The 20,019-nt window shown below is 44.4% G+C and overlaps 1 protein-coding gene across 2 annotated transcripts in view; it reads right to left on the reverse strand.

The window, feature by feature from the left end:
• Positions 1-10,750: 10,750 nt before the first annotated feature.
• LRP12 (LDL receptor related protein 12) overlaps positions 10,751-20,019 on the reverse strand; it is a gene marked incomplete at its 5' end in the record, with an annotated part of 69,378 nt that continues 60,109 nt past the window's right edge. For both annotated transcript variants that reach the window (XM_080909299.1, XM_080909298.1), the window contains 4 exons: positions 10,751-12,537; positions 15,173-15,305; positions 16,794-17,898; positions 19,397-19,599. In XM_080909299.1, the coding sequence (XP_080765425.1) occupies positions 11,686-12,537; positions 15,173-15,305; positions 16,794-17,898; positions 19,397-19,599 (2,293 nt within the window). In that variant the 3' untranslated portion in view covers positions 10,751-11,685. The remainder of the gene's footprint in view (positions 12,538-15,172; positions 15,306-16,793; positions 17,899-19,396; positions 19,600-20,019) is intronic.

Here is a 20,019-nt window from a genome sequence, read left to right on the forward strand (position 1 = left end):
ATTATTATTTTACATCTTGATAGTCTTGAAAGAGAGGCTGCTGGTGTGTTTCTAGAATTAAACTCCCCTGAAGTCTGGAGCCTCAAGCTGGACCCTAGATAAGCTTTGCTTTCTAGACTCTTGACCATTGTATCTCTGGCTCCTCCTCCTGGGTCAAGCATTGTGTGTAAAGGTGTGTAAAAGTGGTGTGTAAAGTTGTTCGAGATGAGGCACATGTCACAGCTTGAATGATTGGGTACACTTGCTTTGAATGTGGAATGTCTCTCACAGGCTCCTGAGCTTGAATATTCTGCCTCTTCAGCTCAAGGTGGTGAAGAAGGCTGTAGAATCTGGAGTGGGTGCAGCCTCGCTTTAGAGGAGGTGAGTCATTAGAGGTGTGCCCCAAGGTTTGGTAGTGGCTTGAGATCCCGAGGACCTGCTTCTCTCTTCTTCATGACTGCTGATACAATGTAACCCCCTGATTGTGAGAAAGAATAAACCCTTCTTCCAGTTGCTTCTGGTCAGGCACTTGGTGCAACAAAAAAAGGTCATTAAGATTGTCACTTTCTAACTCAGGTTGATACAATCCAGGTGATGATATTCAGACCTACACAGGCCTTACCTCTGTCCTTCCATTCCTTAAGCTAGGTGAGGAGAACACATCTGTCCTCTCTGGGTTTAGAGAGACAAGATGTCATCTTGGGAGCAGAGGTCACCAGAATAGCCAGCAACTTGACTTTGTATCTCCCAGTCACTAGCACCGTGAATACTGAAACTTGTTACCTGGGAATGACCCAGTCTTGTGCATTTTGTTACAGCCGCGGGTCGGCTGAGAAATCAGGACTGCTCTTGCACTGCAGCTGGGATATTTTTATCACTGTACATCAATATAAAGGGCAAGGGAGACAAGAGCAGTCACAGGGTTCTATACCATGGTTGAGATCGCTCTAACACAACACCAGGAGGCACCCAGCTCCAAGGCCCCACTCTGAAGAGATGCTTTGAGGCAGGTACCAGCAGTAGCTCAGGCATGTTGAACACACTTTATCAGTAGTGGGCAAGAGTTGGCACCTGCATAACTGTGTGTACTTCTGGCAATTCTTTGAGATAAGTACTATTCTGCCCTTTAATCCATGACCCCTTTGAGGTCAAATGCTTTGTTTTTGGCCACAAAGTAGCAGACATTGAAGGCAAGGTTCATTCAGGAATTTTCAACTCTCCATCATGTGACCCCCACATTCCAGAGCCAGTTCACCAGCTCTACTTTTAGTTGTAAAAGTCATCTGCAACTTGGGCTAGAGATGTACCTCAGTAGTAGGTTGCTTGCTTACCATGTTTCTTAGTCAGGATTTCTATTCCGGAGCAAAACAGCACAACCAAGAAGCAAGTGGAGGAGGAAAGGGTTTATTCAGCTTACACTTCCATATCGCTGTTCATCACCAAAGGAAGTCAGGACTGGAACTCAAGCAGGTCAGGAAGCAGGAGCTGATGCAGAGGCCATGGAGGGATGTCACTTACTGGCTTGCTTCCCCTGGCTTGCTCAGCCTGCTTTCTTATAGAACCCAGGTCTACCAGCCCAGGGATGGCTCCACCCACAATGGGCTGGGCCAGGGATGGCTCCACCCACAATGGGCTGGGCCCTTTCCCCTTGGTCACTAGGTGAGAAAATGCCTTACAGCTGGATCTCATGGAGGCATTTCCTTTCTCTGTGATAACTCCGGCTTGTGTCAAGTTGACACAAAACCAGTCAGTACATTAAGAGTGCCATTTAAACTCATTGGGGTTCAAAACTCAGCTTTAGCATTTTTCCCCCTTTCATTTCTTACTTTTGGCTTTAAAGTAGTTAAGCTTGAAAAGTTATTGAATGAAATGCCTGACAAAGTAACTGCAATTCTAAAATACACCACAAGATGACTCTGTCCTCTTGCAGGCTTGGAATGTTAGGTAAATAGGCTACTTCTGACCCAGAACACATAGATAGCCTCTTGAAAACTCCTGTGTGTTTGGTTGGCTCTTGCTATCACAAATGTCACTCCTAGAAATTGAGTGTCTACACTGATACATAACTTGTCAATATTTCCTCAAATATGACTAATACATTTTATATGAACCTGTAAGTTGAGCTTCATAATAACATACTGACATTCTAGATTTACAGTTTCTTTTTCATTGAGAAAAATTGTCCATATTATACTGAAGAAAAACAAACTAAAAGTCATTATTCACCTGAATGAGATTAGCAATGGGACTCTTTCTGTCTTGCATTTCCAACATCATGTAATTCACCTACATTTGATTTTCGTAACATTATTTAGGACTTACTTAGCTTTCATATCAGCTGTAGTGTTTATACCATATGTGTATACACACGCACACACACACACACACACACACACACACACACACACGATGTATATTTGAGCTTTTGTGCAAGGCCAAGATGCTACCTCCTATAAGAAGGGAAAAGAGTAATGAGGTGGATTCCAGCAATCTTCACTATGTAATATATTTGAAATTTTTGTGTCTTTTAGTTATTGTTTCCAATTCCTTAGCATCTATCTGTTCCTATCAACACTGGCATTTTTCTTTGGGAACGTATCATGTCAGGGCACACAAGACATGAAGAATCTGCAGAAATGGCTCTCAGGAAAATGTACTTTTATTGTCATAATCTAAAAACTTTCAAGGGAACAAACGCATATTAATCATAAAAGGTATAAGTACACAATTTCTCAAGGCAGTGACTCTTCATATATTATTAAATTATATACATTTCTAAATTTATATAATTTAACTATAAAATATAAAAATAAAAAGATAATTAAAAAAATTCTTAAATGCAAGCAGCCTTTTGGGGGGTAGCAGACAGATAGGTTTCAGATTTATAGCTTTGCACTTAGGAGTTCAAGAGGAAAGACATGAAGGCAAATGGACTGTAATTCTTCTAACTGGTAGCAATGAGTCACACTTTTCACAAGACTCACATGTGTCTCGGACACTGATCCATCTCCAAGACAGAACCAGACTAAGGAAGGCTTATAGGCGGTGAGCCTTCTCTTCCAATCCAGCCCAGTCCTGCCCTGGGAGAGATAGTGTGTGTGTGTGTGTGTGTGTGTGTGTGTGTGTGTGTGCAGGCCTGCATGTGGACACTTCAGGGAAGAAAGACCAGGAAGAGAGGGCAGCCAGTCTGTGCTACATATCAGCCATTTTGACAGAAGATTCTGGGAGTCTAGGTGCCGAAACTTTCTACAGTTAGGGAGAGGTGGTAGTAAGGGGTCCTGTCTTTTAGGGAAGCCTGTGAGACATATCAAAGGAAGGCTGATCCAAGGCAGGGGTCATAGTGTTAGACAACGGTAGGACCAGTTAAAACAACACCTGTAGCGATCGCCTATCTCGCCGGCAAGGAAGACGCGCCACAACAGGATCCTTCTACAGGCGTTTATTGCGGGTTTGATTGCAGTGTCAAAAGACCCCAAGCCCAGAAACCAGCCCTCCTTATATATGCTTAGGAGGACTGTGTCGCCACCTGATTGGTGCATTCCGTGCGCCCTAATTAGCATACGCGGAGTCAACATGAGTCAGCAAAACAGGCATATGTGCATGCACACTTAGGTTGTTTATCTCAAAACTGGCCACCCTCCCTTCGGGCTGGGCGCCATCTTGTAATGGTGAATACAGTGGCTTCCCACAAACACCTGATTTAATAGGCTCTCCTGTTAATAAGCATCTGTTAACTGTTAGGTAAAATTGAGAACTTGTAGCATGGACTCAAGCCTTTTTACAAGTTCTTTCATTTCTATAAGAGCTCCTCTGGGTAGCAGCAGCTAGGAGATGCTTCGGTGCTTGAGATGCAAGGGTGAAGACCAGGGTTTGCATCCCCAGCATTTACATAAATGCCCGAGTAGAGTAGGCCATCCAGCAAGGTATTCCCCAGAACAAATGGGCTAGCTAGCTAGATTAGCCCACCCATGAGCTCTGGGGTCAGTTGAAAGTCCGTCTCAATAAATACAGAGGTGAAAGGTCAAGGATGATTCCTGACATCAGGTCAGTTCCAGGACTCCAGAGACAGGTGCATGCCCACCCACAACACACATTTGCATGTATATGTGCATGTGCACACATATATGAGAGAGAGAGAGAGAGAGAGAGAGAGAGAGAGAGGAAGGGAGAGAGGGAGACAGAAAAGAAGGAGAAGAGAGGAAGAGTAAAAGAGGAGGAGGAGGAGGAGGAGAAGAGGAGGAGGAGGAGGAGGAGTGAATTTTGTAGACAACACCACTTTCACTTTACATGTGAGCTGACACTCACGGGGCTGTAGCCAAAGTAACTCTGATCTGATTTAAGGTCATGGGGACCACGATCACTGCATTAAATTCACCAAAGAGTGATGTACAGTATTTGTGCTTTCAATGTGATAAAGCAACCACTTCTCTCCTGCAGAATAAGAAAAGTTATTTTTAAAATAGCTTATACAAGAGGACATTCATATACATATGGCTCTCTCTCTCTCTCTCTCTCTCACACACACACACACATACACACACATGAATATGGATAATTCTTTGCTGTCTTAAAGCTTATTGTGATTTAATTGATGTACCATACAGTTGACTCATTTACAGTTGATGGCGTTCAGTGTATTTACAGAGGTTTTCCCTCTGTTAATCAGATGCAAGGATAGTGTGATCTCCTATCGACCAAGAAAAACTTAAGGTGTCTTAACCCTGTAATGTTCATTTAGCACAATCCTCATCTCAGAGCATTGTAGCTGTAAACTCTTTGTTCTTTAAATGAGGATGTATCTTTTTACAGCCTCTTGGCAACTGTATAAGTGGAGCTACTTCCTCCAAGGGCCAGGAGCTGCCCCTTTACAAGGATTCTTAAAGGAACAGGGTTTCCCAACTCCCTCACCTCTGTGAAAGGAAGAGAACCCACCCTCAGTACCATACAATGAACAAATCCAGGTAAGCCAACCCTATTGACGACACTCCCTAATGCCCTTAGCACCTTTATTTTCTAGCTCTCTCTGACTTGACATCTGAAGATATGACTGCCTGTTCTCCAAGGCAGCAGTCTGTCTTGCTTGTCTCTATAGCTCTGTTTTCTGTAGTCTTGGACACCTCATCTCCCCTTCTCGAGCTCTAAGGAAACAGACACATTGCCTCTCCATAAATCTGTTCCTTGTGAATGTTTTGTATCAATGGGGCCACACACATCTGGGAGGCTGTTCATTGATTTGTAAAGTTGGTGGGATTCTAGATTTTCCACTCTGGGCTGTTAGGAGTAAAGTTGGTACTTGTGGATACATTTTATCAGGACAAGCCTTCAGCTGTATCTAGGAATAGCATCTCTAGCTCATGTGGCTGCTGTGTTCATTCTGAGGCACTCCCAGACTGTATTTACAAAGCAGTGGCAAGGTTTTACATCTGCACCAGGAGTGTGTGAGGCCCCAGATTCCAAACCCTTGCCAGACTGCTCTCTCTCAGCACGGCCATCCCACTGACTCTGAAGCGTTTGTTTTCTAACCCCTTTTAGTACAACGAAATCTTTTTGTATGTGGCTATTCAAATGTAAGTAGCAAATATATCTATAAATGGAGGAAGAATTAATTTGAGTTCTAAAGTTATCCTGCATCTGATACCAGTGGCAAAGTCACCTGCTGATTTTCATGCTGATGTATAATGCTGATAAATCCAATAAATCACATAATGGGCCTAAACAACAAACCCCACGATCATCTTAACAGATGCAGGAAAAGCCTTTGGCAACATCCAGCATGTGTTCTCAGTATCTCACTAGGTTGTAAGGGGCGGGCAGATTACAATCTAGCAATTTGACTCCAGACGTTAAGCTACTATATTGGTGCCTCCAATACGTGTTGAACCATCAGGTAGAGATGGAAGTTATTTTAAATGTAGCTGAAAAAGATACGCATTGTTTGTATTTATCACATGACAAAGTGTTTCCTTTAAGTCGTATCCTGTTCAGTGAGTGCACATGCTAGGGAATAGAAGCTAGGACCATGAAGCGGTAATAAACTAATCCTCTCTAAACTCCTCAGTCGGTTTGTGTGTGCCCCTTGCTACCTGACCCAATGATCTGGATTCCCAAAAGAAAGACACACATACACAGCCTTATATTTTAAATACCTTAAACAGCTCAATGGCTGGACCACTCCCTACCTCCGAGTGGCTAACACACACTCCCCTCTGACATTCTTGAGTTGATACTTACTACATCTTTATCCTTGCTGCCCTAGACAGCCCTCCTGGGCTACTTCGCCTGCATCTCTCTTCCTCCTTCACCTCTGTCTCCTACGCTCGTGTCAGCCAGAATCCCCTCTCCCTCCTTCCTCAGTCCGGTCCTGAGAATCCTAAACATCCCGCCTCTGTCTCTCTGCCCAGCCATTGGCCACCGGTAACTTTATTGACCGGTCAAAAACCAACTGGGGGACAAGCTTCCTTTAGTCCTACTTGCAGGACCGTGCAAACAGGGTTTTTTGTTTTTTGTTTTGTTTTTGTTTGTTAACATAATTAGCACGAGAACACGTTAGGGAAGAATTATGACACGTAGCTACCTTCCTATCCAATGCTGGGATTATATTTACTTATATAAAAAAACAAATACAGGATGCAATTAATATGCTTGGTAAATGAGAGCAGGGATGATTTGATATTCTTTTAGCAAATAAGCTTCTTTTGGAGACAATAAAACTGTCTCTCTACTTGTAATGACATTTCTGTAACATTATAATAGCATCTCATTATTTTTAAATGTATGAACATGTGTAGTAATTGGATGTCACAAACCCTTTCCTGCTTCGATTACTGATTTTGGAGTTGACTTCTTTCCCTGTCAGATCTGGGTTGGCCCTCATGCTGTAAGAAAGCAAATGTGATGGAATGTGCTAGGTCTGTAACTCAGTACTAAGAGATCTGCAGCTTCTGCGGAGGTTCACTGACTATTTCTAGACCTCAGCTTCTATGCTGCAGGAAAAACAAATACCCTGGGATAAGTTTACTTGAACCATTTCAGGCTCTTGGAGTTCCCAGCTGGCAGCCGGCTGCCAGATCTTTCTGTTTTGCAAGATGGTAGTTGCTGTAAACAGAAGTTTGGGACAGTTGGCTACATAGCTGTAGATGGGCGGAGTCCTTTACTAGTCTCTCAAGGAAGTGCGGATTAGTTAGGATGAGCCCCGTCTCCTTGAGCCTTCCTCATGATAAATTTCTTCTCTCAACTGACAAATTTTACTTGTCATGTGATTCGTCTTTCAACTGTTGAGTCAGACATGAGTAAGGTTAAATCTTAATCTTGCCATTATTGCTAGTCAATACTTGTTTATCCATCATAGATTGTGACGCTGATAAGATTGGGCCAGTGATAGGTACTTAGAAGTGCATTAATTTGTCTAGAAAATTCTATCCCATAAGGAAAAAATAGCAAAAGAAATGAACAAAATAAAAATCAAATCAAACAAAACCTCTCACCAACACATTTCAGAGGCTGACATCTGTCAAAAGGCTCTAGTTTCTTTGCAAAAGGGTTTGTTTATTGTATGTATGAGTGCTCCATCTGCGTATACACCTGCACACCAGAAGAGGGCATCGGATCACATTACAGATGGCTGTGAGCCACCATGTGAGTGCTGGGAATCACACTCAGGACGTCTGGAAGAAGGGATAGTGCTATTAACCTCTGAGTCATCTCTTGAACCCTGGTTCTAGCATTTGTAGGAAAAAAAACCACCACATACCATACATAAGAGGACCACAGGCAAACCACCGTGCACACACGGCTTATGGCTTCACGTATGTGACAACATGAGGGTATCAGATGTGAGGGCAAGACAGTCTTTCTTGTGTTTACAAAGACTCCACTCGCCTCTAAACCCCCTGCAGTCTCCCATTGACCTTTAAACAGGACCCTGAACAGAGCAGGTGAAATCAAGGGGTTCCTTTTGAACCCTGAGGGTACGCTACCAGAGCTGAGAGCAGACAGGCTGGAGGGTATGACCACTGGTGACCATGGTGGGCACTCAGTAAGCAGCAAGCAGACCGAATGTATTCATTCTTTTATTCTTTTTATTTCCATCCTAGGTGGGTAATGGGGGGATGGCGGTAGGAACTCAAAACCCAGCAGCTACTGGGATGCTAAGACCCTCTGTGTATGCTCCTCGCTGGAGCCCGGGCAGGTGGGGCCCACAGAACCCTCCCTTCCTTCCCCGACACTGATAAACTGGTAAGACCAAGTGTTGTACAGCAAATTCAAACGACAAATCCACTCAAATGTGTCTTATATAGAAAGAGAATATTTTTAAAATACTGAGAATATTTACAGAACGCAGAGAGAGGTTAAGTTTCTTAAAGACTGCTTTTGATGTCTTAAAAGATGAATATTCACGAGACCAAAAAAAAAAAAAAATCGAAATTCTATCCAAATCCCTACTATCTCTGAGAAAAGCAAAGATTTTTCTGAAACATTACTTTTAACACTCTCGTGTTAAAGAGGAACCAACCTGAGGGGTTAAGGGCCGAGAACATTGGTGCTTCTAAGATACTTAGCCTGAAATGTGCTCAGAGCTGAGCCCAAGCTTGATCTTACACATTTGTGCATCCAGAGAAAGGGGGCTTTTGTTTCAGAGTCCAGTGACATGAGAGGGGCGGGAGGGAGGCAAGAGAAAGGAGATGAGTGAAATTATATTCTAAAATAAACAAATAAACGAATCACTAAGTCATGGAATTGGGGAATCGTAACAAACATATTGAGTAACTAAAAAGCAAATTACGTCATGGAATACACACACACACAGCATGCCGAACTTTCTAATGCATTACCTCCCCTGCAAAGGCAGGATTTTATGCTGCTCAGATTGACTCACATTTCTGAGCTCCAGGGTAGCAGTGACTGTAAGCATGTTCCATGACCTAGACGAAGGAGTTTATTGAGGAATGTGAGTATGGCTGTAAGTTACAGAGCACTGGGGCTGAAGGAGGATGTGCTTCCCCATGGATGTCCGAAAGGCATGTGATAAAGTTCTGCATGCATTCTTCAAAACTGGCTAAAAATCAGGCTCAATGGACAATTTTTCCATAGGATCAGCTTTCTGTAAACCAAGTTCAGGGTAGCCTTGGAATTTAATGTCATTTTAGAGGTACTGGACCATTCTGTTAAAGCACAGAGCTGTGGAGCCATGTTTGTAGATATAAAATGATTCTGTAGATGAAACACACACACACACACACACACACACACACACACACGGTTTAACTGAATTACTAATGTGAACTATGAGTAAATAAAGACTGCCCTAACAGATCATCAGCTAATATGTGTATGAATAGGTTAAAAGTAGAGATGGAGGGGCTGGAGAGATGGCTCAGTGGTTAGAGCACCATCTGCTCTTCCAGAGGTCCTGAGTTCAAGTTCCACCAACCACATGGTGACTCACAACCATCTGTAATGGGATCTGATGCCCTCTTCTGGTGTGTCTGAAGACAGCTACAGTGTACTCATGTGCATTAAATCTTTAAAAGAATGACTTAACACAAAGACTTAAATAAACGGTTAAGATGGCACTGATTTAGATAAATAATTTATCACGACGATGTTGAATTTAAGTTAATTATAAACTAAAGTTGTCTAGGAAAAAAAGTAAAAAAAAACATGAGGGAAAATAAGCAAAGATAACTGAACATGGGAAATTCTCACTTTAAAACCTTTATTTTCTCTCTTTTAAAGAAACTAGAACAGACAGGTTCTGGAGGTATAGCAGGCAGTATTTCTGGAGATGTCCAGGAGATTGGAACTGGTATGTATCTCTTTAAATAGAACTTAATGGCAGTGCCAGGGAGAGAGACCAAATGTTACTAACTGAAGCAGAAAGGTGTGCAAGTCAATTAAAAATTAATTAAAATACTCCCAGCAGCATGGCCAAGGCTTGAACCCCAGAACCACAAAACAAGCAAGCAAGCAAACCCAAACAAAGCCTGAAGTGCGCGCGCACACACACACACACACACACACACACACACACACACACACACACAAAACCAGGAAACCAACCCCCAAATCCCAGCCACTAGAAGCATTATTAGGACCAAAAAGGTTAATCTGATATTTGAATTCTTCCACCATCAGACTGGACAAGTTTACCAACTCAGAGCCAGCCTTCTGAACGGGAAAAGGATGCTTGCACCCTTGGGATACTGATGTAAGCCATTACTCGCTCCAGTAGCCACGGTGACCACTGTCTTCCGTTGCTTCTGCTGAAGTGTGAACGGCCTGAATCTGTGCATGAACTCAAGTTCAACAAAAATAAAGAACAACTTTGATTTAAAAAGTACCTCAAGGCAATAAAAAAAATTATTTTAATTTTTTGATACATATTAAAACATTTTAGTCAGGTCTTCCTGATAGCATAACAGGACAGATACACAAGACCTCAAACATGCTTTGAAATGACATTCGGCAAAGTATCGGAAATGTAATAAATAGCAACAATCACACACAAACACGTTTTCATACCCAGTCGTTAAGCTGCTAAAACACACAGCTGAGGAATAAATAAACAAGAATTAACAATTAAAGAAAAATAAACAGGGTTTGTAATTCACTCTACTTAAAGAGAGGGACAATCTGAACAACTTAATTTGCTTTTCTTCAAGATTATATGGCATTGACCCCCCTCCTCCAAGAATAAAATATCCTGGAAAGAAAAATCCACTCTTACAATAATGCAGTTTTTAAATACAACAAATAAATATGAAACCAGCAAAGCAATGTCAAGTGGTAATAAAAATGGTCCCCCACCCCAAAGCTACGGAAAGAGGTCCCCGTGGTAGCAATGGCCGACGGTGCCCGCGCTACCCTCGTCTGAGACCTTGACAGGGCTGTAGTGCAAATCCCTAGGGTCCAACTCAGGCAAACCCCGTTAAGAGAAACGTCACCCCGTGGAGCTGAGCGTGTACAATTTCTGTACGTGTTTTATAAAGTTCAAAATGTAATGCATAGTCGAGTATCTTCATCCGCTCACTTCTGCCCCTACATCGAATGGAAGCAGGAACGTGTTGGGATTTCACCGTTTGGTCTGAACCACACCAGAGTCTTAAAGTCAGCATTAGAAAAATCTAGAAAAGAGTTTTGCTTCCCGACAGCATCTCACTCTACGGAGCCTTTACGTCACGGTGTGCAGAACGTAGGCGTTTCTTCTCCTGTGACAGGTCCGTGGGATGAAATCTACTAGCAGGCAATGTTATGCAAACAAAGAGGTGGCTGTGAGGATTGGTCCTCTTTATACATTAACAACCTCAGCATCCCGTGTAATAAATTACACAACGGCAAAGAGCAAAAAGGGCTCAATTAACAGAAGGTGCTGTTTGTACAAACCAACCTTTGAACGTAGGAGATAAGATGGCAGGTATGTGGATTAAAGCAGCCGTACGTCTGTTAAACCGAAGTACCAGGAGTTAAAACAACAAACCAAAACCAAGTATAAGCAAATGGAAGAACATGGCCGAAGACTACGAATACTTAATGCATTTTAGCTGCTAAAACAGTCAACTCTAGCTCCTAGAGTTATACATCGTTAAGTTTAACCATGCAGGCTAAGATACAGTAAGGAACCACCCTGCATCTTTTTACCTTAAACTAAAACTAGTTTAATTGTAAAGGTACAAAACCGTGAGTGAGTGGGCCGCTCTGGCGACGGTCCTAGCACAGCAGCAGGGCCTCGTCATCACTCGCCTCGTTCTTCACCGCCGCCTCTAAGCAAGCGTCCGGTATCTGCGCGGTGTGCACCACGCCACAGCGCCCGCAGGGGCCATCGCGGCTACTGGTTCGCACTCCAGGGCTTTCTGCGCTCTGTCTAAACCCCTGTGCTTGGTCTGAGGCAAGATCCAGCAGCGGTCTGGAGCAGTCGCTGGCATCAGCGTCCGAAGCTCCGTCCGAAACCGGAATTAGCATTTCCACGTCGTCGTCGTCTCCCCCACTCACCCCGGTGTCAAGCTGTCTCAAAGGGCTCCGGTTCTGGTTTGTGGAGCTCGAGCGACCCAATGTGAAGCGTACCCAGCGCAGGCCCTGAGTCATGCGACTTAAAGCACTTGTGAGCTGGTGACGCGCTGGGCTCACACTCGGGGCTTCCACACCTGACACTTCCCTCCCATCTCCGTGGCCACCTCGGGTGCTCTGAGCGGAGGAATTCCCCCCGGTTCCCACTGTGGCCTCTACTGCGGCCGTGGGAGGGACCTTCTGGGGCAAGGGCGCAGCAACCCCACCGGACGCTCCTGCCGAATCCCTTCTGTCATTCTCCGTGTCTGTGTCGTCCGACTCCACGGAAAACAAGCTCCTGTGAGGGTGGCTCCTTTCAGTCTCTCTGCTGCTCTGGCTCGGGACAACCTCATCTCCATCTCCCGAGACCAAAGCCAGCGACCCTGAATGACGCGATCTTGCAAAATTAAAAATACGATTCCAAATGTTGCTGGATCTGCCGCTCATAGGAAGCCTGATAGAAGTAAATCCCAGCTGAGATCGGACAGCTAGCCTCAGGTTCTCTAAAACTGAAGCCTGCAAAAGTAAGAAAAAGAAAAGACTAAGTAAGACCGTTAACAATGAGGTATTAGGATGGAAAACATTCTTTGACTCATTGTTACGAGGGACAGGGATGAGCTAAACTCCCTCACCTCTGCAGGTCCACTGGCAGAGAATCTAATCTGTAACTTACATCTTAACTTCAACTGCAGGAATCATAAACCTCAGTCATAACCCAGTCCTACAACTGTACTACGCCTGGAGCACAGAACCATCTTCAACCATACTTCACAAATACAGTCAGACTGGAGTCACCAGGCGCAGGTACCTGCCCCCAGGCCTGACTGTTTGATTCCTGCAGCCCACAAGGAGGAAATAGACTCTCTGCAAGTTGTCCTCTGACCTCCACTGGATGGCACCATGGCGTGCAGCCTCTTGGAACACCACGGTAAATGGGTGCAATTAAGAGAGAGAAATCACTTTGTCTAGATTAAAGTGTTAGATGAGTTTTAAATTGTCTTCAAGCTCCACCTAGTGGTTGTAGACTCGGGGCAAAGGAAGCTTTGATGAACCTTGCACTGAACATTTAAAACCAAGCAAAGGTTGGTGATGCATTCCTTCATTCCTGCCCCAGGGAGGCCTGTCCTGTGCACACAACCTGTACGGTCTCAAAGCAGTTCTGCAGCGCTGAGAGGCCACACTGCAGGAACAGCTTCCGCACAATACACACCGGTGAAAAATCTGGCCAACAGCACATGGACTTTCAGGACAAATGTGAAAGTTTTTCTTTCCCCACCAGTTAAGAAGTAACTAAATACAAATTTAAAAATGAATAGTAGCTCACGTTTAGAATGAGCATCTCCTCACACCTACTCCTGAGTGCTCCGTGTTCAAAGCACAGTTAAGTGCACACACGCTTCTGACAGGTCCTCAGCACTTTCTACCGACTGAATCACTTTCTCTCACACGCGGCAGGCATTCTCTGCTTAGTTCAAAGCCTGTTAACTCAAAGGCTGCGCGTTTAACACTAGATTCTGTAGGGATGCCACAGGAGTTGGGTGGAGAGTTGTTCATGCTTTCAATTGTGCAGCAGCAACCACTGACTAGAAAGCATCTCTAGTTTGTACTAGATGGCAAATCCCAAATTATTTTCTTTTAAAAACCTAAGGAGAGTTGATAATTTGTTACCAGAAATGTCACACTTGAGAATTTGGCTTCATTAAACAAAGTTCAACAACTTCTGTTATTTAAAATGTTGTTCAGATGGAATTCTTGATCGATTCTAGCTCTAGAGAATGAAGTAGTATGGAGTAGACTTCAATGTTACCTTGGCTTCTAGGACAGGATCTCTATACACTTGGGAGTGTCACAGCTGACAGAAAAGGTGTCTCCATTCGGAGACTGGCAGGCAGCTGCAATACTGTGACCTACGGTGGGGCTCTGGTGATTTATGGTAAAGGGACAGTCTCAGGAGATCTACAGACTTACACTAGCCATGTCCAACTGCTCATGACCAGGTGAGTCTGGATGAGGGCTTGGGTGAGCATCTTTGGTTGGTAACAGCTGTGGAATAGTCCCACAGGTTTGAACGGCAATGTCCTGCACTGGGCTACTTGAACTCTGCCCCATGAGCCTCTTTCCTCAGTGGTTTTATTATAGCCTCTCATAGTAATAGGGAGTAGCCGTGGGCAAACAGCTCCCAGGAAGCTTCAAGTCCTTTTTGTGAGCCAGAAAACCAGAGGGAGCTGGAGAAGCTGCCAAACTTGCAAATGGTTCTAGCAGTGAACAGGCACGGGGTTATGCTCCTACTAGCTTCCCAGAGCACAGCGGGAAGGAGGTGACAGTAGCCAATGGTGGCACCCACTGACTGTGGCAGTGCCAACGGTAGAAACTATAATCTAGTTTTGTTTGGTTTTTTATACCTAACAATTTGACCACTGTACATTCTAAATTAGAAATTACATCTGAAAAAAATATTTAAAGCCTACAAATTCTCAGCAAGGATTTGAAAAAAAGAAAAACACACATACTCAACTAAGCTGGCATGTGCCAGAAGTGAGATGATATTCGATTTTTAAAGAGGCAAGTCACTTAAAAAAAAAAAACAAAACAAATTTTCTTAAGTTTCTGAGAATCATTCTTATAAATGTTTATGAATATATCTAAAATTTAAATGCTTGTGATTAAAATGAACTGTGGTTTATTTTTATAGCTTAAAATGCTTTAAAAAAACTTCCTGAGAACGTTGAAGAACCAAGAAATATGAGTTACGACCCTAAGAAAATGGATCAAATTCTTAAACACTAAAATTGAGCTTGAAGTTCTTCTCCCTTAGACAAGGGGCAAGTATTAACTCTTCAGTGACCTTCGCTTATAACTGGTCACTCTGCCACAAGGTACCTCAGTACACTCCAAGTATTCAGTCCAATCATTAATTTGGCCAAATTTCCATGTGCCTACTCACTTATCCGCAAAAGAAAAATGTCTCAGGATGAACTTTTTGATTATAATCATAAAATTAGAATTTTATAGATTCTGTGAAAATATAATACAATTTATAAATTCAATTGTCCATATATTTAATATTTATTTGCTTGACTGAAATTTCCTAAAGCTAAGAATCCCTGCTTTTCTACTTGCAGACTTAAAGACGATGAGCCAGAACACATACCTGGTTAGGAGAGCAGACAGGAAAGTCCTCTACCGGAGGGATTAGGCCTTGAGCGATCAGCTGTCCATAGGAGGGAGGAGCCTCTCTCCGCAGCAGCTCTGCTTCCACTCGGGACAACTGTGTCTCAAAAGACCTTGCAGTAAGCAGAAGAAAGGTTCAGTCGAAGGCAGCAGTGTTCTACCTTCAGCGCTGAAGCACTTGAATCCCCTAACTAGCTAACGCAACGGAACCACCTCTGCTCTGGGAATGTTTGTCCAGGAGCCTTATGCTAGTAAGAGCCTAGTTATGTTTTAATAGACAGAAATACCTGCACACAGTAAGATAGCGGACTTTAAAGCCCCAAACAAACCCTATACTAGACAACTGCTGAGCTTTGTCCATCGAGTCCAACGGGGGACTGAGATGGCGTTAACTGCAGACCCGGCTCTCTCCACTGGTAGAGTTTCCCAGCGATTCATATTTGCTCAAGGAAAGGACGTGTCATAGTTCTCATGGCCCCATGCATCTGCGCACCAGCTGTGCTCTCTAGCTGTTTGGCACGGTCTTTGTTAATTAATCACTTGTAGCTGTTAGGACTGAAGGCACCTGCCCCCACAGTACCCTCTAGGGAGATGTCCCCACCATTAACAACTTTCAGTTCATGTTACACCACACTGGAACCTGCTCTCCCTGAAGTCCATTCTCCCCGCCTAACTTGTTCAACCGAGCACAAGTTCTCGCCGAACTGCACACAGCCAGGCAGTTCCACCCTGATGTGCTATCCGTGTTTCCAAGGCTCCAGACCAAATGAATCATGCACCTATTCTTGGAGCAACGCTGGGCATTCTTCTCATACTCCCCAGAGAAGAGCCCCCCAGGATCTCCTCTCTACACCCGACTCACACAACTCAAGTGGTGCCTCTTGGAATAAGGGCTGTCACATGTCCCCATCGTGAGGGCATCTGTCCGCTTTGCCTTGAGACTCCCCTCGCTGTGTTCAGCTCACCCACCCAGCAAGTCTCTCCCGTGGTGCACTGCTTGTGAACTGAAGGTTCATCTTCTTCTCACTTGTACAGTGCTATAAACACTGGACTCAGATATGTGCAATTACTGAGCATTTAGGAAAACAAGATACAACTGTAACAGAGTAACAGTTTACAGTAAGCCAGTAAACGTAACACCGGCTTTTATCATCTGATAAAGCTAAGTAATACTTTGTTCTATGTTTATCTTTGACAACTGGGCTTTTCATCCTACTTTTATGTATTCTCACACATAAAATACGTCAAAAGGAATAATGGCAAGCATTTTGGACACACTTTTAAATGTTTTCCATGTTTGTTGTGTGCATATGTACATGAGTGTGCTTTCCTGTGTGCAGGGTCAACCTTGGGTGTCAGTCTTCAGTACCCATCCTGTGACTGACCCTGGGGATTTCCAATTAGGCTAGGCTGGCCGGCAAACCCCAGGGCCCCCCATGTCTCTGCGAGCTCTGGAATGAGTGTGTCTTTGCTTCCGTTTTTAACTGTGTGTGGGCGCTCACACTTGTGTGGACTTTACCAACTAAGCCGGCCCACACCCCAGTCTCTGGGACACACGTTCACTACTGAAATCGTAAAGCACGGTTTGTCTTGGCACTGACCTCCGTTCGAACATTCTCAGAGAGTAGAGCTTGCAAGTGCACCCCAGTGCGATGACAAGCAGCAGGCCGCAGATGAGGCTCCCGATGACGGCTGCCGTTATGACCCTGGTGGGCACAATGACGGGGCAGTCCTCCTCATCGCTGCCGTCGCCACAGTCGTCCTGGGAATCACACACCCAGCTTTCAAACACACAGCGGTTGTTCTTACAGTGAAAATTCCCTGGCTGGCAAAAGAAGCAGTTTTTCTCGTCAGAGCCGTTCGGACAGTGATTTTGGTAGTTGCACCGATCAGAGCGAGGGTAGCAGACGCCGTTCCGAGAGCACGGAAATTCTTCCTTTTGGCACATGGTGCAGTTGATTTCATCCCTTCCGTTTGGGCAATGCCAGTACCCGTCACAGCGCTGCTGCTCCGTGTAACACCCCCAGTTGCCCCCACAGGGTATTTCCCACGGCAAACAGAAGCCGTCGACTTGGTACGTAGCGTTGAACCCTCTTGCGGCATTCACTTTGTCAGCACAGAAATGCACTCGGATCTGTCCGGAGGAGGAAACGACCGTCAGGGGAGCGTGAGAATCAAACGCAGTTAGCACTCGCAGAAGCTTGCGAGGGTTCTCCTCCAGCCCGTCATATATTCTCACATAATCGCCATATCCGGTGCCGTCCAGTTTAAAGTCGGTGAAGCGTAGGATGACTTTCCGGTGATCGCCTGTGTCTATCAGCCAGGTGCAGTTACTTCCGGGAGGATAGAAGTCGGGGTAGTTGGGCGAGCTGAAGGTGCCGTAGAAGTACTTCAGCCACTGTCCGCAGGTCGGCATGTCACAGTCGATCTCGTCCCCCAGGTCCAGGCAGTCAATGTTGCCGTCACACTTTAAGGACTCGGGGAGGCAGGTGTAAACTTTGGTGAAGCGGGACAGACACTGGAACTGGTTGTAGGCGCAGGGCTGGAAAGCGGTGGTTGTTGGGGGGCGAGCGTCTCTGGCACAGGCCTCCTCATCGGAACTGTCACCACACTCGTCCATGCTGTTACATTTCCAGGCCTCTGGGATGCACTTTCCATTACCGCAGCGGAACTGGTCACAGGCGCAGTTTGGCTCCTCGGATTTCCCTGGGGGAATGGAGGGAAGGAAAGAAGATCAAAAATCAAGCACGTCCACACTTCCAAGACAGCGTGCATCTTTCTGGTAATGATGACCGAGCTCACTTAGTAGGGCCTCCAAACCCTTGTGAAAGTATGCTACATTCTAGCAGATTAGTCCATCTATTAACTGTCTGTTTCTTTCCTGCAAAGTTCCCTGCCCTTTAACCTAATATAGAAGGATCAATTCTGTTTTGTAGAGAGCTATTTCACTGTAGAACATTTAGTGAAGTGATTTAACTAAGACACATGAGCCATACTGTCTAAAGAATGTAACTCTTTACAAACATAATGAGAACAGGAGAGATATTTAAAGAAGAAAATCACAGGTAATTGTTTCTCAAGTGTCATTCTCCTATGGTTCTTGTTTCTCTCGGGAAACACTGCAGTTAATTTTCTGTGTGCACTGTGCTGTGTTTTACAATTTACATCTGCTTTTGATAAACTGTCATCTTAACTTTAAATTGTAATCATGATTTGTGGGGAGCCTTTTTGGCACCTCTTCTCAACTGGTGGTGGAGAAATATTAATTTTTCAGGACACCTTGAAGTGGAACAAAGGCAGGCTTTTGGGCTACGCCCCTTAAGGGCTAGAATTAAGCACATTTGCATCTGAAGTTCAGAGCAAAACACTTAGGACTGAAGCCCCAGAATGTACATTTACATATGAATGTAGCTCAGGACAGGGCAGTCACAGCAGATATAGGCAGTGTCAGCTTCTCTGATCACCATTTGTCTCTAATCTTTATACCTGGTCTCTAAAAGGACAGTCACAGGATCTTTGATTGTTAACTTGCTTCTTCCCTATCTCAGAGCTGATGTTATCTTTCTGCATGTAATTAAAGTGGTATATAGAAGACTAATAAACAAAGGCCTCGAGTCAGCCTGGAGGTTTCAACCTCAGAGCTGGGGGAAGTCAGGTTGTAACCTTTAACTAACTTGTCTCTTTCCTTTCAATCCTCCCTCCGGTTCTGGGGGACCCTAAGTTGTTTGCCTGAGCTGGACAATGACTAAAGACTTCCACATGTCCACAACTTGGTCATGTTTGGAAATGGTTTAAGAAAAGCAAAAATTTAATATAAACTATGCTGGTGGAGTTGGTTCAGTCCTTTGTTTAAGGTGTAATAAAAACAGTAGTTCAGACAACAGAAATTATACTCTCACATCAGGTTTGAGATATGGGCAAATGCTTGAGAGAAGCTTGGAGAAAAGCATACTTTCAAGGTAAATATATTTAAGATGTTTTAAAAACAAACAAACCTTAGTTCCTGAAATTAATCATTTTATTATGGTTACACAAAATGTCAGACTGGCATCTCAAGTTTGGGGGCATCTGACTCTATGTTCTAATCTTCGCTCTCAGCTGCCTGGGGGCCTACTCATGATTAAACGGACACTTCACAAAATCAGCCACAAAGTGACCGGGCAGGTCAAGGCCACAAATGTGGTGCAACATCTTAAAAGCACACCTGAGAAGTACGTCAGCCTGAAGCCTTTCCTGGACACGCTGCCATCTGAGTGGAACCGGACCCAGACATGGTCTTGGGAAGAGATGTATGGAGGTGGAATCGTGGACCCACAAGCTCTGTAACTTTCAATATTCTTGTATGTTTCTATTGTCAGCCAGTCCAAAGTGCACCTTCTGGACCCCTGGATATCAAAATCCTGAAAACTAGGACAAGAGAAAGGAGGAAGAGACTTCAACAACGTTGACAAGAATATTCATACAAATGCTGAAGACAACGCTCCAAGCCCCTGCTTCTGCCCCAGCCGATCTCTGATTTTACACGCCTCATATCTCTGTCCTCCTACGCTTCCAGAACAGTCTTTCTTTATAAGGTAAGACCAGATTCCAAAATCCAGCTGAACACCAGCTGACAGCACATATGCCTTTTGTTTACATAGTTAAGAAAATGGATTTCCAATCAGATCGGCCTACATTTCCTCATGCTTGAGGCAGAAATGAAGCATGGAGCAGTAAGCCAGCCTCATCTCTCCTGTTAGTGTCCGGCAGCCACTGCCTTAGAGCAGCTTCAGAGTTAATCACAACAGTGGGGCTGAGGGGGTGAGGGCACAAAGAAGGTTTGAGAAC

This window comes from Micromys minutus (genome assembly GCF_963924665.1).
Source record: "Micromys minutus genome assembly, chromosome: 33".
NCBI classification, from domain to species: Eukaryota; Metazoa; Chordata; class Mammalia; order Rodentia; family Muridae; genus Micromys; species Micromys minutus.